This window comes from Zonotrichia leucophrys, chromosome 24 (assembly GCF_028769735.1).
Source record: "Zonotrichia leucophrys gambelii isolate GWCS_2022_RI chromosome 24, RI_Zleu_2.0, whole genome shotgun sequence".
Taxonomy (NCBI): Eukaryota; Metazoa; Chordata; class Aves; order Passeriformes; family Passerellidae; genus Zonotrichia; species Zonotrichia leucophrys.
Window position 1 is genome coordinate 7,650,373 of NC_088193.1, and position 25,396 is coordinate 7,675,768.

The 25,396-nt window shown below is 43.6% G+C and overlaps 1 protein-coding gene across 1 annotated transcript in view; it reads left to right on the top strand.

Annotated features, from left to right (window-relative positions):
• Positions 1 to 25,151, top strand: part of BARX2 (BARX homeobox 2) — a 34,033-nt gene extending 8,882 nt beyond the window's left edge. Inside the window, exons 2-4 of the mRNA XM_064732161.1 lie at positions 20,339 to 20,636; positions 23,017 to 23,101; positions 23,873 to 25,151. Coding sequence (XP_064588231.1) covers positions 20,339 to 20,636; positions 23,017 to 23,101; positions 23,873 to 24,124 — 635 coding nt within the window. The 3' untranslated portion in view covers positions 24,125 to 25,151. The remainder of the gene's footprint in view (positions 1 to 20,338; positions 20,637 to 23,016; positions 23,102 to 23,872) is intronic.
• The last annotated feature ends 245 nt before the right edge of the window (positions 25,152 to 25,396 follow it).

Sequence of the window (25,396 nt, forward strand, 5' to 3'; positions counted from 1 at the left end):
TTGGGAACAGGTGAGATCCATTTATGTAACTAAAGAGAAAGATGAAGATCAGTCCTTAAAAAAAAAAAAATCTTTCAGAATATGGACCTCTGTACTCATATTCAAAATCTTTGGACTGCAGGTAGCACATCCAGAATACTTAAGCTCTGTCTAAGACACAGAACCTGAAAGAACTTTAAGAGACAAATCTGTTTTTTTTTTTCATTTTCTCTTTTTCAAAAAATCACACCTTTTTTTTTTTTTAATTTTTTTTTAATGAAAGAAAAAAAGCAGTTTTCCAGAACTTCCCATGCAACAGCATTACAATTCCCTTTGGAGATGCAATAACAGAAAATTTGCAAATATATGGTCTTCTTCTCCTAGCAACAACCTTTCAGTGACCCTAATGTGTTTGGATGTGTATGTTCACGTCTTATCTTGTAAATTTTTTTACATGCCAGTGGTTTCTATTCATGTAGTTCATTGTCTGACTTCAACGGGACGACTTGCAGAGAAGGGGTTGAGTTGGAAGTATTTATATTTGGCCTGTATTTTGGATAACCTTACTATTAATTTTTTGGATCTTCGTCAGAATAAGAGAGTTTTCCATGTAATCAGTCAGTCATCTTTAAACACTTGGCCACCATTTGCCTTTGGATATTTCTTTTAATGATTATTTTGCAAGTCACAGAGCAGTTAATGGCTGTGTTTCTTGCCAGTGAGTTGTTTGTTTGGTTTTTTTTTCCCCAGACTGGGATTTATTTCACCTTACAGCGATTGAATTTTGTCTGAATTTAATTTTAATAGACATCTTGAGAATTAATGTTGAAGCAACAAGTTCCTGTACTTTTGAGTGTGCAGGTGCCTATTGCCACATCCAACGTAGAGCTGCCTATGTTGATCCATTAAAAACCAGAGCTGTGTTGTGTAAGAACAGAAGGAGTGAAGCCTTAATAAAAACATGTCCTTTTATTTTAGAAGATAGAGAAATGTGCATTATATGTTTATGGTTACTTAAACGGGGTATTCTATGGCAGATTAACCTGTCATCTTTGAAATAAAATTATCAAATTATCAGAACTGGTACTTTTTTATGTATGTTGCACATAACATGATATGCCTTATGGAAGGCCTAGTGCTCTGGATGGTGTTTCATCCTGTGGCTCAAAGAGGAAAAATATGAAAAGAAATAGAAAACAGTAATGTAATCATTGATAGAAAAAAATGATGAGAAGACTGAAGCAAATGGGATTTTTTGGCCAAAAAAAAATTTGTGAGTGTTTGTGAACGCAATTCACTTCACCCTTCTGCCTGTTTTGTTCCAAGCCTCCTCTTGACAGCTTTGCTAACAGTTTATTTTGTTCCTGTGGTGACTAAGCCATGGAGGAGCTGATATTTGGAGGTTTCTGTGGATAGTACCAGGAGGTTTGGGACTCAGCTGTGTTGAGCTCTTGGCTTTCCTCAAACAGACCTGGTTTAGGTGGCTGCATATGGTGAAATTCTCCACTGAGGGTCAGGAAGCCGTGCCAGAAGTTAAAAGTGTTGGTTTCACCTTGTTGCAATAAATTACAGAGCAATCATAAATGATAGGAAGGAGTTTGATGAAGTGGGTGAGGAACAATTGATGGATTACTTTAGTTAAAATTACTTAGAGCCCAGTCCAACTCCCACTGAAGTCAATTAAATCGTAGCTGGATCACGGCCAGAATGAGTCAAATTCAATTATGCCTTAACTGTAAACATTTGAAAGCACATTACTGTAAGGTAGTTCAGCACTTAAATTACATTAAAACAAAAGCATTTATGAAATCCCGCCTGATTTTATTTTATTTGTACAGCCCTATTAAAAGCCTTTTTCTTGTGGCTGAGACAGAGATCTCTTTGGCTGGTGCCTAATCCCCAGAGCACCTGTCTCTTGTGAAGAGATGTCCCAGCCATTGGTGCTGTACGTGAATTTGTCCATCACAGACTAGCTGCTGAAGTGATTGCATCAGAAGAGGCAGCAAAGAAGACTGAAAGGAGATTGTAGAAATCCCACTGCTGTTTCATCTAATTGTCAAGATTTTGAGAGTTTACTTGTGTAAGCTCATAAATTAATGAAACTTTTACATAAGCTGATCCCAAATTCCAAAGCTGAAATGGTTATGGGTATTAATCTGTTTCTCAGCTGAACAAATTACAGCATCCAAAATATTATTTAAAAAGAAATAATCTACATGATAAAATGGAGGATTTAGAAATGAGTTCAAGTATGGCAGTGTTTTCACAAAATTGGGCAGATTATCTTTTAAATCATTATTATCTTTTAAATTGTAATTCATGTGCTTCCTTTAAGTCAACTTATGTATTTTTAATACATTCAGGATTGATTATTTTCATTTATCATCCGAAATTTTCTTCCTTGTCCATTTTCCAGCAGAGCCAGGGAGCAGCTCTGAGTTGCAGGTGTAAGGTTTCCTGGCTTGCATTTGTCTGCCTCTCTTGGGAGGTCAGCGCTCCACATCCCAGGTGCCATCCCATCAAAACCTTGGGTTATGGCAAGCTGTGCAGACAGCAGGGAATGTCTGTGCACTGGGATCATTCCCATCTCTGGGTGAGCTAAATTCAGCTCTGCACAGATGATCTCCCAGCCCATGCCAAGTCTGCAGGTGTGGGACTGATCTGGCTTGGTCTCTGTCTTTGTAGCGGTTGTGCTAAAATTAAAGATAGGGCCTGATCCTGGTTTTCATGGCATGACATTGCTTTGGCTCTGTGAGAGGTTCTTTGTGGAGGATGGGGGTGCTGGACATGTGTGGAAATGGAAAAGATGGATTTGACTGCATGCCCAGCTGGCATGGGAGTGCTGCAGTGTCTTACTGCTGTGTACTTGGCTCCATGGACTGGGCTTTGGTCTGGAAAACTCAGTTTGGCAAATAATTTCCTTTTCTTTTGTGCTCGCACAGTTTTTGTAATTGTTTTGTCCTTTCTGTTTTCCATGCTTTCTATTAATAGCAGGATCAATTAATTGCTCCCACTGTCACATTCTACTGAGTTGGCAACTATGAAATAGAAATTTGGTCTTCAAAGAAGGGGAAAAATTATACTCATCCAGCAGTTTTAATCAGGAAAAAAGGACAGAACTGTGATAAACCTTAGTACAGGACTTCTGTGGCACATACTCAACCATGGAAAAATAGGAAAAATACTGTTCCTTCTCTTCCCTGTCACAGAGCAAAACCACTGCCAGGAGAGCAACGAGACACTTTGATGGCAGCTGGTGACTCTGGCTTTAATATGTTTGAAAAAGCTGATTTCTGTGACCCAGGCCTTATTTTTCCCTTTTCAGTATCAGCACAATCAATCATGATACAACTTGTAAAAATGAATTAAAATAGTTGGCAGCTTTTTAAAACCTGAGCATTGCTGTTCCCACCTCACAGGCACTGCTCAGCACAGCCTTGGCTCAGCACCAAACTCACCTTTGGGGGTTCCTTTGGAAAAGCAAACCCATCAATAAGGCTCTCACCTGCTCATGGTTTTTATCTCAGCTTCCACCCACAAAACAAAAGTGATGCTTTCCTGTAGTAGATTACAGGATAGAAAATTCTTTTGGCAGTGAAGGATACTGAGAAGCCTTTCATTCATCACAGTGTCTTGATGGTGATTTCAGTTGAAGAAAACCTTTCCTTTAGAAGAAATACCTTGGGAAAACTCCTGACAGTTCTTCTACTTCTAGGAAGTAGAGGCAATGCAGAATTTCTGAGTACTTCAGGTGTGATTTTGCCCTGTGCAGGGCTGGGAGTTGAACTTGATGATCCTTGTGAGTCTCTTTTAACTCAAGTTATTTTTGGATTTTAACTCCTTGCTGATGATTTGCTGGGATGTATCCCACTCTTCTCTGAACCTGTCATGCCTATGAAGCATTCACCGAGTATTTCTTACATATGGAGTAAATGATAATGGAATTGCTGCCACCACCCATTGCTGCAATGTTAATTAACTGAAAAATTCACCCAGAAGAAAGTTAAGTGTTCATTTCCAGTACCTGGTATGTAGCTTTAGTGTAATTTAAAATATGGTAGACTATTAATTTGTCTTCTCAAAGTGTTTGTTTTCCCCAAAGCCAGTCATGGGTCGCTTGCCTCCAGTAATTGATACCAACACTGGAAATATTTGTCCAGTTGATGACAAACTGAAGTGTTTGACAAATTATCAACTCTGGTTAACCTGGGGCCAGTTTACACCTCAGGAGAAAATTCAAATACACACCTATCTAGTTTCTCTCCACAAAAATTTTCTTCATTGGGCTGTTTTCACTTGTTACAGCTATCAGTAAATAGTGGGGCTTAGGTACTTTTGCCTGCTGCATGGATGTCCAAATACTGCTTTTCTCAAGACCTCTGGATTTTCCTTGTGTCCCCACTTATTTTCTCCTTGAAGTCAATAGAAGTTTTGGGTGTGTAGAAAAAGAAAAGGAATTGCATCAGACTGCAAATAAATGACCATTTTCTGGGCATTCATTTATTTGGCAGCCTGGGATGTGCTGCGTTGGGAGCAGAGATAACTGAGTGGAGCTGGGTTTTGCAGAGCCCAGGGAAGAGCTGAGCTTTGCAGGCAGCGCTTTGTGCTTGGGCCATCCCTATTTGGCTTTGTCCTTGAATTCTTATGTGACATGGAGCCAGTTGAATTCCTCATCCTTCCCGTTTTTTAAAGAAAAATTGTGGTCCTTTACACATTAGCATTTTAAATTCCTTTTGCTAAGAAATGCAAGAGAAGCCCAAAGTCATATGGTCAGTCGGGACTGTGTATGTTTAACTGTGTTCTTCATGAGTATTAATTAAGTTCAAGTAAAATCCTGTTGTTTTTTCCCAGCAGAGGGAATTCTGTAGGAAGGAAGAGGCTTCTCCACAAATCACTTTAAAATAGGTGTTAAGACAAAACCGTGTTTATTACTTTGCAAGAGTTTCAACTCTTTCATCACCATTTTCTATCCATCCTTTGTCTCTTACTGGATTTTTACACTCAGTCCATGCCCTGTAGGGTTCTTCAATTTGCTCTTTTGCTATCTTCCTTCCCTTATCTCCCCTGAGCTCTTTGTTCCCTCAGCACAAACTGCACCTGAGAATGTTCGAGTTCAAGTCGAACTTTTGAACCCGTGATGTCAGGTTGGTTTGGAATTAAGCAAAACCAGTTTGCCTATCCCTCACTGCAAAAGGGTTAATCCTCTAAACTATTGAGAGACAAGGGCAGGGAATTGTGAAAGGAGCCCCTGTTTTATAAGCATTTGTATTGCCAGTTCTTGAATGCCCATAATAAGCAGGTTGTGCTGTGATTAATGACTGTGTTTTACATGCTGACGATGGATGATGTGTCTCATTGGAGAAGCCATTTATTTTTATTCAGGCTTCTCACACCAGCAGCACTGAAAATGAGATGTTAACATCCTGGTGGGAGTATGTTTCATTCTCAGCAATTTAATGAAAGGTGACCCACAGAGAGGAGAAAATAATTTAAATTTGCCTTTCCCTTGCCTCCTTTTAATGTGTGAGAAGACAACTCATAAAATTATTTTTTCATATGGGGTTTTTCTTTTTCTTTCATGATTCTTACTTTGTTCCCTCCGAATTGGAAACAAGTAGGAATGTACTGTCATCCTGAAACTTTATGTATTGAAGGGGCAAGCTATTCAAGTGCCTTAAACTTTGTTTTCTTAAATTTATTTTTAATAAAGGATTAAAATAATTTGAAATATTTTGTTATTTTAGCCAATTTTTGTATCAGATTATAAGTTTCTGATTTTGCTGCAGTTTCAATTGCCCTTTTCCCTCTACTTTGCCATTTTGTATGTGTAAAGGATGTGATAGTAGAGTGTGGTGGTTGGAATACACAGAGTGGACACAGATCTCACCTTTTTAGTAACCAACTATATATTTATATCCATATGGATTCAGCATTGCATCCATCTAATGTCAAGTCTTTAACTTCAGTAGAATGACTTTAAGTGAGGAGGAAAAAGACTTTTAAAAGTACTTTTTAATTAATTGGAGAAAATCTGTTTCAAGGCAGTGAAACGGGATGCAGGGCCCAAGCAAGTCTTTCAGACGCTCTACATAAAATGAAAGCCCTTGGATCTCCTTCCCTTTAGATCTCCTGGGATGGAAACAGGGACAGCTGTAGGCAACACATCAATACTTCAATAGAGAGGAAAAATAGGATTTAAAAAAAAATTAAATTTGAAACAGTTTTTCATATGAGGTTCACCAAATGTGAATTAAAGGCTCTTTTGAGAATTTAAAAGCTCCCTCAGAACGATCACACCATCGCTGAGCGGAGCATACCAATTCCCATGATGGGTTAGCAGTGTTGGGTGCTTTCATCAGAGAGCAGTAAATGCCAATAATTGCCTAAATTCTCTGGACAGCTTAATAACATTCCAGGTGGGATATAGCCCCTATTTCAGAGCTTAATGAAAACACTATCAGTGTAAAGATTTTGTCTGTCTACATGTGGAAATGCCAAATCTAATAGGTGTTTCATCCCAGCACTGCCAAATCAGAGTGTGGTAGTGGTGAGATTTGGGAGATGCATAAAATATTCCCTGCAGAATTATTTAGATCAGCATCATGTTAAAATTGGCAGGGATGGCTGATCCCAGGCAGAATGTCTTTCTTGGGTAAAAAGAACTTTTTTAAAACTGAGCTTAAAAAAAGCTATTTTTGTTGGAAAAGCCACACGCTGTATCTGTGCCTGTTATTGGAGGAGCTCCCCTGGAAACATTACTGCTTGCACAAGAACAGGACACATGCATTGCTTCAAAATTAACATACATATTAATGGCACATAAACGAATTTCATAATCGTGTGACACAAAAGAGAATTCTCGACACAGCACTCATGGAATGCATTAATGCAAAATGTCTGCAGCAAGCTGGGAGATAGCAACACCTCTGCCTCCTCTCATGGCTGCTGTTGAGTCCTTTCCAGACCATATCACTGGTGTGGTTGGTGTTACTGCCCTCGTTTTGCATGTGGGGAAAACAGAAGTCCAGTGGGATTCAGGGAGTTAACTGAGACTGACCATTAAGGCAGTGCCAGGAAATATTGTGGCTGATGTCCTCTTTCCCCAAAATCTACATCCAAGTAAACAGAACTTTGTTCATTTGGTTCTTTTATAGGACAGAGTAAAGTTGGTGGGAATGTGACAATATCCCCATTAGCCTGAAGCTGCTTCTTGTGCTAGTGGGAATTAGCACTTACACATGAAGGAAAGAAAGGGCTGTGTTGTTTTTTGCCTATTTTGTAACTAGCATTGGAATGAGATTATGAATCCCCAACGTCCCTGTGGAACTCAGCAGCGTCGCGTTTCCTGGTGACAGGGGCTGTAGGAAACTCGGAGGAGAATCCATGAATGATGGTGGGTGATAACCAAAGGTTTAATTTCAAATCTTAGATTGAGGGAGGGTTTTCTATTTGGATCCCTAAATTTCTGACCTCAATTCCTAAATCAGAACATTTCCAGGGGCATGTTTGTAGTTCAGGATTGAAGCTGTTTGCAACAGTTGTCCTTCTAAGATTTCTGCACATAAGGGCATTAATTCACAATTAAGGCTGAATTTGAGCACTGTAAAAACCTAATTCCATCCATTATTATTAATTAGGGCCTTATCTCCACCTGAAGTCTAATCTAAATTTGTCTGGAGATGTGAAAACAGTATTTCCTCCTATCAGAACAGAAAAAAATCACACAGACGAATGTTGGACATGAGTGAGGGCTTGCATTTGGAGATCATTGGATCATTGAATTCCAGAATGGTTTGGGTTGAATCTCATCCAGTTCCAGCCATGGGCAGGGACACCTTCCACTATCCCACTTTGCTCCCAACTCTATCCAGCCTGGCTTTGGCCACTTCCAGGGATGGGGCAGCCTCAGCTGCTCTGAGCAGGTGGATGTCACAACAGCTGGAATGTCTGGCACATCCTTCTGTCAGGGCTGTGGTATGGATGCTGGGAAAACATTATCATCACTTTTCTGGCACATACCTGCTTTCATCCCTCCAAAGTGCTTTGCAACTCTGAGCTGACATTTTTCTCATGGAGCTGCTTATTCTGTATGCATCCATTTGGGGACTGCCCATCCTTGAGACATTTTCAGCTTATTTTTTGAGATTAGATGAATTTCTGTAATAGTGAAACTTGATTTTGGTTTCAGCTGAAAACCCCCAATGTGCCACTGACCTTGGAATGAACACAATGGGTCTTGACTCCCATCAATCAGCTTGCTGGGAGACTGGGGTATTACTGGTGGGAGCATCCACCTCCCCATGTCCATATGGGACACTCATGTCTGCAGGCAGAGGTGGAGGTGGAACCATGGCTGATGGTTCTTGCAACATCTTCAGCTCATGACTGACTTTATGTAGTACAGAGAGTCCTGAAGTCAAGGAAGCCGCTTCAGGAATGAAGTTGCCAGGACTGATTTTTATGCTGTAGAATCGTTGGCATTGAAAAGTTTCTGTAACCTGGAAATCCAGCTGTGTATTTTCCCCCATCCAAAACATGAAAGCTTAGTTGCCCTAAATTCATTCTCTTTCAGTTAAGATTGGATCTGTAAGGAGACATGGGTGTGCTGTTACTTGATGTGAAGAGGATAAACATAGACATGCCCTGTGCTCATGGAAGCTGTGACATAGTCAGTTTACTCAAACAAAAAGATCAGGTTTGGAGGAAATCCTCTTCAGGGTGCTCTAGATTCTGTTAACAGGGTTTCAGCTTCCTGGAATAACGCTGGGATGTCCATTATCCTCAGCTTTGTTCCCTGTGCATGTGTCTCCTCCTTACCCCAGCCACCAGAGCTGGGTTAAGACCACTGATCTAATTGTCAGCCACAAAGGACAGGCAGGCTGTGAACAAAACCTGCTCATGTATCATTTGCATCCTTCTAAATTGCATTGTTTGTGCAGCTGTTCAGCCAAATTAGCCACAGAGTTTATTTCTGTCCATAGAGGAAACAGAGATGGGTTTTCTCTGTGTTAGGGCAGATGCAACACTAAAGAATCACATATGCAACTCAGAGAGACCAAGCTCTCTCCTAAATATGTCCTGATGAGGGCAAAATTATTAATAAAGCAACCCTTGAGATTATAAGCCACAGCTACAAGAGGGAAAAGCTTTGCCAAGATGTGACAGATCCATTTCAGGTTAACACTGGCACTTGCTGAAGTCCCCCTTTCATTTCAGCAGTGAGGAAAAGAGCGGGATGTGTGTGTATTTTAAACACTGATCCACTATTCTGAGAAGGAAAAAGTGTTTTCCAAAAGGTCTATCAGACAAAATTTACACAGTCTAGTGTTGAGAAACAATTGCACTCTCTTTCTTCCCATGTGTCACTCTCAGCAGTGTGCTTTAGAGCCTTGGGACAGGAAGAGGCAGTGATATTTATGGCCAGCTTTCTGCTGGATCTCACACAAGGGTGGGCTTGAGAAACCTGAAGAGTGCTTTTGTGTGCACAGCCAGTCAGCTGAGCAAGGCTGGTGTTTGCTTATGGATGCTGTGATAATAATTACAGAGCAGGAAGTGAGGGACTGATTGATTTATGTGTCCGTGGCGTTGTGTGTTTGATCTTGGCTAGAAACTGTGAAATCCCTCAGAGAAGGCAGAATCGTGTCGGATGTGTGAGGATGTAAGAATGGCCATGATGTGTTGGCCCAAGGGCCATATAGACTCAAAGCTTGGGCAGTGGCCAGGGAGGGATGCTTGGGGAGCAGAACAAAGCAGGACAGGACTTACCCTTTTATCAAACTCCACTCTCTCAGCTAGGATGAGCTGTTTCACCAAAGTCCAAATCTTATTCCTTGACCAGTGATACCACCTGGACAGAGGAATCAATTTGGCCTCTCCTAGTGTCCCATGATGCCTGGGTCATGTCTGTCATCGGTAAATTGTTGCAACTTAAGCTGAGAGACCCTAAGAGTTCTGGTGCTGTGTTCCCTCTCCATCCCCAGTAGCCAAGACCAGAAACTTCCTGTAAATCCACCCCTTAGAGCTCTTCCATTCTCTCATCCTTTGGCTGCTTCACATGTGAAGTCTGGGTCAGTGGATGATGAGTTCTAGTGCTGAGCCTTCTCAGTAATGGAGAGAACTCTGGACTGAAGTATTTAACATGGCTCAGTTCAAAAGAAAATAGTTTCAAGTTGAAGTTGGCTTAGTGGACCCAAAGTGCCCCTTGGTGCAGATTTGGGCAGGGAGCTGGCAGATTGTACCCTTAAATTTCCCTGCACTGCCTGAGTGTTGTTGTTTATGGAGATGTGCTGTGATTGATGTAGCCCAGCCTTAGAACTCCCTCTGAGTCCAAGCAATAAAACTCTGGAATGGAGATTCACTTCCAAGCCTGCCTTCCCCTTGGGAGCTGTTCAAAGTCACAATGGCCTTGGGCCCACGTATCTGTTGTATTCATATTGTTATTATTATATTTCTAGAGTCCCATACCTTCTGGGTGGTTTTCTCACACCCAGCTCTTCACAGCAGTGTTGCTCCTGCTTCTTTGTCAGGGCTCCTCCAAGGCTCTCCCTGACCAGCCAAGCCCACCCCCTTTTATCCCAGTTATCTTTGGCCACAGCTGCCACCCAGTTAGGGACATCACAGCTGCAGCCCATCTAGAACAACTAGGATTGGGGCAAGGCCACTTATACAATACATAGATTTTACTGGGACTCCTACTATATTTCCCCCTTTTCGTTCACTTACAGGAACAGGTTTTACATAGACATATATTCTACAATACATATCTTTCACTGTGACTCAAAGGCCACCTATGCTTCCCCAACACAACACATACATTTCCCCATGACTCAAAGGCCACATACAACACACACAGCTCCTTGCTCAAAGGCCATATTTCTCACAGCTCCTGGCTGTCACAGCTCCTCAACTCAAAGGCCATGTTTCTTCACGGCTCTCAGCTGTCCTATCTCTTATCACCACTTGTTGTTGTTATATTTCTAGAGTCCCAACTCTCAGGCTGCCACAGCTCTCGGCTGTCCTATCTTCTATCACATCGGGGTCACCACTGGTTGTATTCACATTGTTGTTATTATATTTCTAGAGTCCCATACCTTCAGGGTGGCTTTCTCACATGCAGCTCTTCACAGCAGTGCTGTTACTACTTCTTTGTCAGGGCTCCTCTAAGGCTCTCCCTGACCAGCCAGCCCACCCCCTTTTATCCCAGTTATCTTCATTGGCCACAGCTGCTGCCCAATTAAGAACATCACAGCTGCAGCCCATTTAGAACAACTAGGATTGGGGCAAGGCCACTTATACAATACATATATTTTACTAGGACTCCTACTATATGTATCCAATAAATATTGAGGCAGATCTGCTTGTGTTCAGAGCACCTCCTTTCCCACTGAGTAGGATTTAAAGGACTCATCAGCTAAAGATGGGGAATCCCAGACAGAGACCCTTTTGTGTAGCCTTAGACTCAGAGCACCTCTCTGAGCCATGCTCAGGTTGGCTGGAGGGGGCAGGTTGGAGTCAAGGGGGCCTCTATCCAAAAGGCAGGTTGTCATTTGAGTATGTGAAACAGAATAATTCAAAGTACAGAAGTGGTGTCTGTTCTGATTCATTCTCCCCTGATGAAGCTGCAGTGCCATTACATTTGCCACAAAGGATTTCTTGAGTCCTGGCCAAATAGATTCTTTAAATGCTTCTTTAAAACAAAATAAATCTTCTTTATATATAAATTTTCCTCCTCACTGAGGATCTGACAAGGTCCTGGCACGCTCCTCTGCTTGACTGACAGCCTGGAAGAAAGGCTGCTCTGTGCAGGGACAGCAGCCTTTAGCACCAGGTGCTGCTGGCTTGTGTCTTTCCAGCATTTGGGAATAAACTCGGTGGCTGATCATTGTTATCCCAGGATATCCCAGTGATTGCCCCAGGACAGCAAAGCCAGGCCTTTCCACTCCAGCTTCAAAAGGTGCATTACCATCTCCTCCCCCTACACAGCCCTGAACAAAGCCAGATGTGTGAATGGTGATCACCAGCCCTGCCAGAAGATCCCTAGTGCCATCCTTCAGGGATCTGGCATCCCTGGAGACGCTGCTGCTCTAAGTGAGGTTTGGATTGTGCTTTTAAGATGGATAATTGTCCCACATCCAGCCCTGTCCAAGGCAAGGTGCCTGTGGCAGCAGGGAGTGAGACAGGTTTTGTTCAGGGAGGCTCTCAGATTTCTCAGCTGTTCAAGGACAATTACTTACTGTGTGCAGGGCCTTAAACACACAAAAAAGTATGATATGAATATCAAATGTCATTAATAAGTAAGGATTAGTTATTTTTCTGTTGGTTTTTGTGGAGGCCTGCAGCATGCACTCTGTGCATCATTCAAACTTACTAATTGCTGTTATTATTGAGAAGAAATACAGCAATGTGCTGATAAATTGCTAATGGGGACAGACTTATAACAGAAAATTTGGATCCTACAGAGTTGAGAAAATTTCCCCTGTGGCTTTGAAATTGGGCTGAGCTCAGCCACAGCTCCAAGTGTCCCAGACCACAGGGAGCAGCAGCTGGAGTTGTGTCCAACTCCAGTCATCCCTGGGAAGTTGTACTGGGATTTGCAGAGTGGGAGATGCTTTGGGGAGGAGCATCTTTTGAGTCAACCTCCACCAACATCAGTGATTTTGTTTGCAACAGATTTAGCTAAAACCCTGATCCCCTCAAAAAGAGTGATTGAAGGGAAAAGGGACTGTTCTCTTTGGGAAGGCTAAACACGACTCCTAGTTGAGCCCGCCTGAAAATCTGAGGTAAAATACTGACATTTGATTAGATGCCAATTTTTTCTCCCATTCCCACTTGGCTTATACAGAGGTGTAGACTCCTGAAGAACTGGCTTTCAGTAAGAATGCCTAAAAAAAGGATCATTTTCCCTGTGCTAAAATTAGTTGCTCTAACTTCCTTTGTTTTGTTTTGTCGTTTGTTTTCTATCTGTGGGCACATGCGTGTGAAATCCTGGCTCCACTGAAGCTGATGGGTATTTTGCCATGGACATCAGTTAGGTCTGGATTTTTCCACAAGGAAGAGAAACCATTTGCTACATTTTTTGCTGTGTTGCTGAGTTGTATTTAATGTTTGCAAGACTCATGACAAGGACTCGTGGTCCTTGTCAGATTATTAGGGTTCATTGAAGTGGCAAAAGAATGTAGTGTTAATGTACCTGCAGTCTTTGGTTGAGAGAGCAGTTAAACTTTACTTCAAGGAACCTCACTGGTGTTATTTTAGAGTATCAGTGGTGTCTGTTCATGTTCCAGTTCTGCACTTAAGATTTCCGTGTTGATTGCTCTGCTTTCCAGTTGCTTCCGTGACACAATTCCTATGGAAATGTTGTCTCTCTGCATTTTGGCTGAGTCTTAAGACTATTTTTGGAAGCTCTCAAAATGTCCCAGAAGTGCCCTTCACCTCTGCTCTTGTGCAGAGACTTTAGGTCTAGCTTAGCTACCATCATTTTCCACACATATCCAAAGAAAGAGAGCAAGCAGAAAAAGAAACCAAACCACAGACAATTCTCCTCTCCTGAAACAAGGCTAAGTCTGTCTCTGATCTTTGAGGTGCTGGAGAGGAAGAATGGCAACAAAGAGCATTTTCAAACACTCCCACTTCCAGGATTCCCATTTAATATGTAATAGTCACAGAAAAATCTGCTTATAGAGCTGAGCTATGGCACTTGTAAAGGCTCAGAGGATTGTCTACAGGTTTTCCAGCTCTTCAATACTAAGAGAGGTATAGGAAATCTAAAAGAGTATCTGAGGGTTGTCTTTCCTAAAGACTGGAAAGGATGAGAAGAGAACCAGTTCCTGAACTGGTTGATAAAAAGGGATTCTGACAAATTACTCATCTCCACTTTTCTGGCTAAGCTTTGTTTGAGAGGGATGCTAAAAACATCTAATTCCATACCTAGGTACTACCTCTAGGCTCAATGGCCTTGCTCAAGGGCAGCTTAGGGAGGCTTTGCCTGGACTTCAGCTCTGAAGGACTGTGTGTGCCAGTGTGTTCCAAGGGCTGCTCCATGCAAACGCATGGACTCAGAGCTGGGAAGTGCCAAGCTGTCAGCGCTGTGATCGCAGCCTCATTAGCCCACCTCTGCCCAGGCCATAATTGGCTCAGGAGCAGCCATCCCCTGGCATGGCTCTGCTGCTTCCCATTCTGGAGATAGCAGAGGGATCTGTTCCCACCATGCTGCATAGCAGAAACATCACCCAGGTCATTTTTTAAACTTGGGATCGAAGTGCTCATGACAGTGCTCAGTGGGCCAGGCACCTTGGAAATGACTGGATCAAGGAAGTCTGAGAGACCTGGAAATTGCCCTCAATGCTGTCCTAAGCACTTGTTCCTGAGAGAATGTGAATTTTTCTGGTATATGCACAGCCTTTTGCTGTTCTTTCATTTCCTCTTGCCTTTATGTCTGTATCAGGGTGCTTGGTGGAGCAAGTGTTGGTCTTGGGAAGAATCTGGTGCCTTCTAATAGCTAGTTAAAAAGAGTCTCCCATGTCTGGGGAACTTCTCAGTGCCTAAGCCTGGTATAGAGGGAGCAGAGAACATTTAAATTTTATGTCATCAAAAACAGATTAAATAAGGTCTAACCTGAGTGCAAGAATTGCTTTCCTGCCCTCAGCAGTGCTCCTAATGGACAAGTCAGGTGCTGCAGATCCATGTGCTGCCTGAGGAAGCTCAGCAGAGGAACAGAGCCCTTGTACAAGGGTCAGGTTTTCTCTCTGGTCAACTTCTGACAGGTGTGGCAGCCATAAGGCAAAGTCCCACCCTGACTGAGGGGACGTCATGTGTCCTGCAGCACACACTGGGTACCTGGCTGCTGTCCTTAAGCACTTGGCTCCTGGGCCACATTGAGTTCCTGGATTGTGACAGGTCCCTCATGCTCTGGATGAGGTGGTAAAGTCTAGCTGAGATCCATGGAATTGGTATTGTTGGAAAGTCTTTGCTTTTTGGGATCTATGGTGGAAAAAGTCTATGTAATGCCCTCCCTACTAAAGAAATTGTGTGTGGTTCAACTAATTCTCAACGTTTCCACGCTTCTTTTGTTTTCCTTACTTCACTCAGGGATCACTTATTCCTGTCAGGAGACTGCCTGCTCCTTCAGCGAAATGAACTCAACTCCTTGGTTCCCCTTGTTTTGACAGTCAGGAGATGAGAGATTTATAGACCTTCCTAAGTCGTAAATTCATTTTCTTTTATTATTTACCTTTTGCTGCAGCCCATTCTGAGTGAGCTTCATTCAGCCGCTGAGCAGGGCTGACTTGCCAAGAGGAGCTGATCCATAAATCTTTCCTTCCTTTTTCTTTCTTGCTTTCCAAAACAACATTTGGAAACTAAGTTTGCCTGGGAGGAAAACTGTTCCTCCATTGCCGGCAGTCAAACCGTGCAACTAATTAGTGCTTTCCGTTTTCTCTTCCTTATTCTGTGTCTGTTGGGGTTGAAATTAAGCCAGGGAGGAGGGGAGGAGGGGAGGAGGGGCTAAATAAGGGGAAAATACTTGTTTCAAGTATTTATTTTTAATTACAACTTCTGCAAGGTGATCTGTCCAGTGGTGGTGTATCCACTGTGTCTTAGGTAGTGGTCAGAAGAAGTTTAAAATAAATTTATTGGAAATGTTCTAGAAGGTGAGTGGAGATGGTTTCAGATTGGTTTTCTTGATGTAACATCTTCTTCTTGTTGCTGCTGAAAAAAAAAAAAAGACAAAATCTTTGGATACATCAAACCATGATAGGTTTTTTGCAGAAATATCTGACATATAATTAGGAAACAGGACTCCAGGGTTATCCTGTGTGTGGCTTGAATATGCCCAATTCATGCCAAGGTGATGTGGGCAGTCCTTACTACAGATCTGTTATTCACAGTACAGTGGCTGCCAACGCAGATTTAAATAGCGAAGCAAAATTTTGTCAGATCATAGAAAATACTCTGCAGATCCAATGTCTTTTTTATTTTTAGCCCTTGGTTAGTTTTAGCAGGAGTGGCCAGATGTTTGCTTTGTGAGGTGGACAGAAATAAGAGTGTTCTTACTGCTTGAAACTGAGATTATTCAAATCCTTAAAAAAGAACTACAGAAAATAATCTGTTGTTAGGCAGTGCTCCTTCAGTAGTGCATAGTATGAATTATGGGATCATACTTATTTTTCCCAAATATTTGAGAAGTATTCAGCAGCAGAGTGAGCCCAAGAATACCCGAGGCTTTGGGATGATTACGATTATTCTAGCAGATAAAACTGGGACTTTTCTGTAGAAAACCACATAGTCAGAGACCATTGTCCCTGTGAAGAGCAGTGAGACCTCCTGAGTCCTAAACAACTGATGGTTTCACCAGTGGAGTGTGGGGCCTCTTGACAGTTTTAGATGGAAATATTAAAATGCTTTAGGTGTTTTTCTAGAGTAGCGAATTCCTCATTTTCAGGTTTATGTGGGCATCTTTTGCGTTTTCCTGTACAAAAGAGCAATGGGTCAGAAAAAGTGCTCATGCAACAGTGCAGGTGAGAACGTGTTCAGTGCAACCATTGTGAAAGGCAGGTATGGAAAGAAAGAGCTCTTCACTCCCATTCATCCCAGTTCGGGAGACAGAGCATGTCACAACAGTGCTGAGCAGACAAGAGCTGCCTGCCAGCATTTAATTTGTTGAAGATTAGGAAATTATTCCATTCTTACAATACCATGTCAGTCTAGAAGTACCTTTGAACTCTGGGGGATGAGGAGTTTAGATCTCGCCTCAGATTTCGTGGTGTTTGGAAGGCAAGGCTTTATCAGGGTGAGAACTGTACAGATGGTTTAAGGGGAGTCATGTTAACAGTGTACCTAGAGGCTGTGGACGGGCTCACCTTCAGCTGCTTTGAACTTTGGGATAACTAGATCCAGAGCAGGACACTGAACTTGGGCTTCTTTCTCTGGGAGCTGAAAGCTGCCTCGTGCAATGTAGAGGTCAGTTATTTCTGATTTGCTCCACATGCAAGAGGCTGCTAAAGCATTGCCCCCTTTCTGACCTGTAGCTTTCTCCCCAAAAATATCTGCAGCCGTGACGCTCATGTCTTTTCTAGATGCCATCTTTACTTCTTACTCTGTGCCACATCCATACTGTGTCCTCGCCAGGCTGAGGGCACAAAACTGACCAGTCTTGTATAAGCTGGGCTGATCATGATGCTTTCATTATTTACAGTGGTTTCTAAAAGCCCTGTCACAACTATTGGTGTCAAACCATAAGCAAAGGTTACTCTTGCAAGCACAAATGATAAACAAATACACGACACTTAGTGTCAACAGCCTCACAAATCTGTTCAGCACCTGGAACTCAAATCAGCTAGGCAGTTGTAAACCACGACTTGTGCAGAAGCAGCACAGTGGTTTCAGAAGGGCTGTAAATAAATTTGTGACCTGACGTGGGCTCCAAAAATAAGCATGTGCTGAGCTTTTCTAAGTGTTTGACCAGGGCACAGCTGCTGGCTGCTGAGAATTTTGGAAAATGTATCCCCCCATTCAGGTGCTCAGCACTTGAAAACCCAGGCCCAAACAACTCCAGTGTCATCTGCTTCTCTAATAACCACTCTTGTACTCTGCAAAAATAGCCAAGCCCTTGCTGCTCATCTTGAAAAGCAGTTCTTGTAATCCAAATCTTACTTGACTGTTAGAAAAATAACCTGAAGAGACTTTTCTCTGTTTGGTGAAGTCAGACCTTATGCTCTGGGAGGATTGTAACTGCCCTCCCCTCCCTTCAAGCACTCCATGTGCTGCTGCTATGCCATACAGAAAAGAAAATATCTCTGGTTACTCTGATATCAAATAACTTTGCTGACCTCCTTTGAAGAAAGTTTCTTGTAAAAATCCTTTCATCCAGAGGTGTCAGTCACTTGGAGCCTTGCAGGGGTTTCTGAGCTCTGGTGATTTATTATTAATGAGTAATTTTGTGCTTTATGGAGAGCCCTGCTGGAAATGTATGGAAGTACAAAAGTATTGATTAATCAGTGATCTGATGCCAAAAGCTACCCATGAGTGAGAACAGGAAGGGGCTGTGGGATAAGGTTTGGAGCATGAACCTGTGGAGGAGCAGGAGCTCTGTGATGGGCAGGGTTGAACCAGGACCCCAGAGCAGTGGATAAGGGGATGTAATAAGACCGGACCTGCTCCTTTCTGGAGTAAGCTTAAGTTTAAGTCTCCTGATCCAGAACAGGGTAGAACTGGGATCCAAGAGGTTTGTTGGAGCCTGAGTGACCAAGAGCAGTTGTGTCCTGGGGCTGAGTCCAGGACTGCTGCAAATGAAGACATCAGCACACGATGTCTCATGAATCCTATGGCACACCCAGGAACACCTCTCGTGGTGGAGGTGGCCTCAGTGTTCCTTCACAGGACCCTAGACATTGAGACACCCTTCAAGGAGACAAGAGCGGATGATTTTTGGGCAAATTTGGCTAAAAGAGAAGAAATTATCTGTTCTATGGGTGGGCCAGCAAGTTTTTTGTTATTCCACAGTGTCAGAAATGAACAGTGGTGGGTTGACAAGAAGGACATGGGCTATGGGAGCAGCATCTGCTTTGTGTTCTGTCTAGCTGAGTGGTGTCAGAGGGAGCATAAATACCAGCAAAAATGTAGTGTGTAAAGCAAAGGACAAGAGGTGTAAAGCAAAGGACAGCACACTCTGTCCTAATTTATGATCTTTGAACAGCCACTGAAGTTGTAAATCAAGGCAAAATTTCCACCAGGTTGCTCAGTGCACATGGGCTGTAGATCATCACAGTCTTCAGCTGGAAAAAATACTCAGAAAAAGAAGGTAGATAAGGCTTGACACAAGCTAAAGATTGGCTTGGCAAACCTGATCTCATCTCTCGTATGCTTCCTTGGTGGTTTAAGTGGAAAGCTTTACATTTAATGGAAATACTATGATTTTTAGGGTTGCAGAGGTGTGGAGGAGAAAGCAAGACTGAAGCCCTAGTCTGCCTAAACCCCAGTCTGTAGTCACAGCTATTTAGAGTTTTGACAATAGTTTCCCCAGCTTGCTTTTTAAGTGGCTGGATTTTGCACATTGCTGTGGTTGAGGAGAGAAGCAACGATCAACAGTCTATGATGTTCTTTGATGTACCCAGCTCACCTAGGACCTGGTTCCTGTGATCCCAACCCTACAGCTGAGGAGAGGGCTGAGGAATACAGGTCATCAGCAGGCCAGGCTGGGAACTCCTTTCCTCCACGGTGTGGAGTTACTCACCCCAACACACTCATTGAGGTCTTGAGATCATTATTTTCATTAGTGGTGATTCATGTGAAGGGTTTCACAATCAGGCCTGCTGGTGTAATATGTTCCTTTCCACAGTCCCATTTATCTAAAGATCTCCACATACTTTGTGTACATTAAATTTTAATCCATGTTTTACCATCAGTGATGTAGGTAAGGAGGATTATTTCCATCTTGCAAATGAGGTAAAATGAGGTACAGAGCAAGAAAGTGAGTTGCCCAAGACTCTGCAGGTTGTATATCTTACACTGAGTTTACGTTTCCCGTATGTAGCTCAATTTCCCTGCCCAAACTTTAAAGGAACATTCAATTTCCTGGGGCTAAGGCTGAGCAGGAATTTGCTATGGTTGTAAATCAGAAGGCCTGATGTGGATCAGAACTTCCTCTAGTGTTTGGGAATGTTTGGATTTGTCATCCCAGAACAGCCCTGATCTGAAAAGATTGGAGCAGAACTGGTTTGTTTTTAGGGCTGGTATCAACTGTGTGGTGTAAGATGCAGCATTCAGTCAGTGAAGAACTCTTGGGATGTATTCATCCTCATCTTGCTGCATGGTCAGCGGGATCAGTGTGGGCAATGGAGGGCGAGGGTGGCTCTGATGCAGTTGCCCATTAGGGGATGGCATGACCTGTGAACCAGACTCTGTTGTCTATTACCTGCAAGGGCAGGGGACTGTCTCAAGTGAACCCTGTCCTAGTTTCCCCAGAGAAACAAAGTTGGGAACAAAATGGGGATATATTTCATCCTTTGCTTGGAGTTCAGTCTCTTGCAGTAATTAGACAGATGATTTCAATGGTTATAATATCTCCTAAAAAAGGAGTGGAAAGGCAGTCCTTCCTTTCTCTGTCCTAGGGTTAGGGTTAGGGTTAGGGTTAGGGTTAGGGTTGTGGTTAGGGTCAGGGTTAGGGTTCTCCAGCCCAAGAAAATCTGTGCAGTCTGGGAGAAGGAACAGGTTGACAGAGGGGATTATTCTTGCTTGTCCTTTAACAAGCAAATGGCAGAGCCAGGACAGCCCTTGCTGTCTCCCTCCTCTCCCCTGCCCTCCCATTGCTCAAACACATCAGCACTGATCTGACCTCCATCTGCCTGTGCTTCCTCCCTGCCAGGCTCCCCCTCTCTCCGGGCCTATCCGCTCCTGTCCGTCATCACGCGCCAGCCGCCCGCGCTGCCCGCTCTGCTCCCGGCCGCCGGCAGCGCCCGCCTGCTGCCAGCCCAGCCCTGCGTGGGCACCCCGGGCACCGAGGGTCCCCCTGGCGAGGCCCCGGGCAGCAGCGAGTCCGAGGCAGAGCAGCCGCCGCCCCGCTCCAAGAAGCCGCGTCGCAGTCGGACCATCTTCACCGAGATCCAGCTCATGGGCCTGGAGAAGAAATTCCAGAAGCAGAAGTACCTCTCTACCCCTGACAGGTAGGTTGGTTGCTCACACCAGCAATAGGGATGAGCAAAAGGGATGCTTCAGCTGTTCCACAGTGAACATTCCCTGGCTGGGGGTGCTGCCTCTTGCTCCACCGAGTTGCCTCTGCCATTGGCTGCGGCCATGGCATGTAACCTGATTCACATTCAAGGCTGCTTCTCCTGGGATCAAAGGTGACACAAATAGATCATATCAGTGGAAATGTCAGATTATACACATGCTTGGGAGCAGTTCTCCAGGCTCAGAGATCTCCTCAGAGAAGAAGGATCTCTGCCTTTCCAACTCCTGCTGCACACTTGAAAAACGATGGAGCCTGTCTCCCCCTGGGATCTGCTGGCTCGTGTCTGTGTGTTCATGGTATCTTCAGCTGCTCCTGAGCTGGCTTTTATCCAGCACCTTGGGCAGCAATTCAGTGGGATGTTGGTGGCCTGTTCATAAGTTTGGAAGGCAGAGCCTGCAGTTGTAAGCCTGCCTTGCAAAGGCACAGGCAAGTTCTTAGGCACTGCTTGGTACCACATGGGCAAACCAAACTAAGAGAGATTTTAGCTTTTTTAAGGGCTTTGAATCCTGCTCTGGAAATTTAAATTATGGAAAAATGATCCATCAAATTCCTAGGAAGTTTGTAAACCTGGAGAAGGTTTGAAAGGTATCAGGCCCTACACTCCACAGAGGGCAGTGTCCCAATATTTAAATTGATTCTGAAGATGGCATTTTCTGCTCCTACTGCCTGTCACCAAATTGCTGCAGGCAAAAATTCCTGGTCGTAGCCAACTTGCCTCATGGAGTTTCAGAGTTCCTGCTATGCCTGCACTGACTCCTCACAGCTTCACATCACCAGATGGTTGACACTTCGCTGAGGCACTCAAGGCTGGTAATTAATAATCTCATATGACTGTTCCTTGGCTTCATTGAGGACGCTGAGCAATTCCTGCCCATGTACCACTTCCCCTGTGTTTGTTTCCTTGGGTTTCCAGGCAGTGCTGGTTGCACTGAGGTATGTGGCAAGAGATGGCAGCTGGTTGCAAGTGAACCAGGTGTTACCAGGCATGAGCACTAAGGCACAAAGGGTTAGTTAAACCAAGCTTCTCTCTGTCAACTCACGGCTGAAAATCTGGCAAAGCAGTGAATTGTGATCTGTGTTCACTTCTGCAGCTTTTGGCCTGGATAGAAGATTGTAGCCCTGGGAGGGCACCTGAAACCCCTGGTTTATCATCAGGGTAATAACTCTGACATGTTCTACTCTTAACAGTAATGGTGTCTTAGATCAATGGCTTCAGATGTGATGTAGTGGCAGAACAAGCCTGCAGGTCCAGAGTGAATCCGGAGTGGGAGAGAAGCATGAATCCTTGAGTGTGAGGTGGAGCACAGAGAGCTGGGGTGGGGTATGTGGGTGTTTACAAATGTAAATCTGGTTGCCCAAGGAGCCCAGGTGTAGCAAAGCTTTCATTATGAAAAACTTGGCCTTGATAAATGTGTTTGCCCATCCAAAGGCAAGGAGATATTTGCCAAAATGTCACAGAATGCAGAATACTGTGGAATGTGGCTCTGAGTTGGATCTGTCCCAGCTGCAGGACTTGCATGACTCCGAGGGGCACTTTCCTGGCGTGGCTGAGGATTTCCAGCTCCATCCCTTGTGCAGCTCCATTACAAAACCACCAGATGCATGGTGCTATCACCTGTGCGAAGGATCAGGAGCTACTCTGAGCCATATTTGCTTCATATGCTGGGCTTTAATATAGAAATAATGAATGGGTTCACACAAACTTGCATGGGTTGGAGATTTGTGAAGGATGAATCAGGATTATGGGCTGTCTGCCACATGTACCCTGAAGCTAAACATACAAAAAATAAATTCACTTAGAAGCTTAAATTGCCTCAATAAAGAATGTCTATTAAATTGATAGATTTAGATGTACTACTATTCCATGAGAAATGGGCACGTACCACGATCCCCATTCTGAAGGTAGTGAAGGAGAAATACGATACAAAGAGTGGCTGATGCTGTGTCTGTTCCCACCTGTTTGCTTGAGGCACCAGGGACCTGTTTTTCAGGGATGTGATGTACCCGTAGCTCCTAATTCATGGACAAACATGGAGCATCAGCAGCTGGAGTGGAGCAGGTTCATGTCTCAAAGAGGGCAGACAAACCTGCCATGTCTAGAAAAGAGAGCTTGTGAACACCTGCATCTTCCATAGCAGCATCTATCTTTGCATCCTAAGTTCACGGGTTTTACCACTTTTGTGTGACCATTCTTGAGACAGCTGATCAGAGACACTGCTGAATGCTCTAACAAGTGTTGCACTGCCTGGACCTGACACCTGAGCTCCTCTTGGCTTCAGTAAACTCATTTTGTTGTCTGGTTTGTCTCCCAGGCTCGACTTAGCCCAGTCCTTGGGGCTGACTCAGCTCCAGGTGAAGACGTGGTACCAGAACCGTAGGATGAAGTGGAAGAAAATGGTGAGTGGGTGCTTGTCATTTCTCCAGGGCTCTTAAATGGCTCCTTGCAAAGAACAGAAGAAGCTGAACATAGTGGAGTGACTTGCGTCTATTTATACCAAATTTTGTTTTATTCCTGATCATTTCTCACAGAGATGGTCTCTTTTTTAAAAAGTGTTCATACTGCAGTACATGTGGGGGGCGAGAGGGGACTAAAGGCAGTAGGAGGAGGACAAAGCAAAGAGGTGAAAGAAATGAGAATAGAAGTGAGGGAAAAACCAAAATATCTCCTGCATTTTTCTGCATTCCTGTGATCTCAGTGCTTCTGAGATTGGTTTTGTGCATAGAAAAAAAAAAAGACTGTGTTGCTCTATGGAAACAGAAAAGTTTTGAGAACTGATACTAATTTTTACTTCTCATATCTTTGTTTCACCTTTCACTTTTTCTCATCTTCATGGTCCTTTTCCAGTTAAAATGCTTTTTTATGAAGGTCAGCCACTCAATAAATGCTGGTGGGAACATGATGATGCTGTGACATTCTCTAGTGGAGGTGTCTATGTTTTCTGATTTGGGAGACGAGGTGCAGTTCTAGGCTGTTCCTCTGGATGCATGTGGCACCTGCAGAAGTTACTGTCACTTCTAACAAATTTGGCATTGCCTTGGATATAGATCTTTGGCTGGAGTGTCTTGTTGCTGCAGGAATGGTGTGTAGAGAGAGGGAGTTAGACACAGGAACAGGATGTCTGAGACCAGCAGAGTTCAGAATCCTGACAGTTCATCTCTTTGCTCCAGGTGTTGAAGGGTGGACAGGAAGCTCCAACGAAGCCCAAAGGCCGTCCAAAGAAAAACTCCATTCCCACCTCGGAGGAGATCGAAGCAGAGGAGAAAATGAACAGCCAGGCTCAGAGTCAGCTGCAGGAGGGATCCCAAGCCTCTGAGGAGCCAAAATTAACAGAGGAAAATCCAGAAGTCCTGTTGGAGACAGAGAAGTCTCCAGAACATATACCAGAGCCTTCCTCAGAGGAGACTACACCATTAAGTTAAAAGGGAGAGAAAGGAGGGGAAAAGAAGGGAATAAAAAAAAAGATCAAAGAGAAAAATCAAAACCAAATATATATATGTATATATATATATTTAAATATGTATGTAGTGGTGTGAGTGTACATATATATATAAATATATATATATGTATATGTATGTAGACCTTGTGCATAAGTCTGAAGATTGGTCACGTTGTGCCTTTGGGAACCAGCCATCATGGGCCAGGTGGAGCAAAGACATCCCCTGGGAGTGGTGCCAGCCTGTTCCTCTGGCGGGAGCTGAGCTGTCCTGCAGGGAGGGCTGGAGCTGGGACATCTCCAGGGAAAACCACACCAGGACAGCTCCTGGAGAAGCCTGGGGCTCTCCCAGGCAGTGGGAGGCAGGTGTGTGGCTGTGCTGGAGGGTCAGTGTGTCCCATGGCTTTATCCTTGCCTTGTGTGGTGCCAATGGACAGAGAGCTTGGCCTGGGCTCAGATCAGGGATAGCCAAGGAATGGGAGCTCTGACAGCACCATTTCCTTGTGTAACCAGCACTTAATTCTGTTAGGGATGGGCCTGACTTAATCAATTTTAGGAAACAGTTCAGACCCCCAGGTTTGCTTTGGCCCAGTTAAGATCAAAGCTTCTGAAGGGAGATCCATACCTGGGTCAGCTCCAGTCGCCCTCTTTGGGTGGTTTGGGTGCTGTGTCTGTGAATTTGCAGTGATGTGGGATAAAACTTGGAATGAAACGAGCGTTTGGATATAAGTCTGCTCCAAAAGCTTTTGGGTGCTTGGATCTGGGACTTTTGCTTTAGGCCCACTTCTAATTTTTATAGGGATTTTTTAAATGAACTGTTAAATGTTTTCAGGGTTTGGGGAAAATGGTGGATTTCCAAAGTTGCTGCAGGAAGCTGGCATTTGTTTAAGATGTGTGCCAGGAAAAGATGTGCATCATGTTTCATAGAGTCTTGTTAAGAGTGCATTTTGCCCAAAGGCTGCAAGAGATGTATTAAGATAACCTTTATTTTTTAATTAAAAATAAAATACATAAATTTAGCAGTTGTTGCTGTTGTTTCTCTTCCAGAGATTCTCATTTCAGAGTATCAGCAGAGGCTTTTCTGGAATAGGTTTTTCTATTCCAACAAAATCTGGAGGAAATAGACATCATCAGATTTTTCTTAACATCACTCTACAAAATGCTCTGTGTAAACTATTTGTAGCACTTGCTGAGGGAGGTGAGGGTGTTGTAAATGCCACCTTGTCACTGGGTGAATGTGTCAGAACAAGGGCACTAT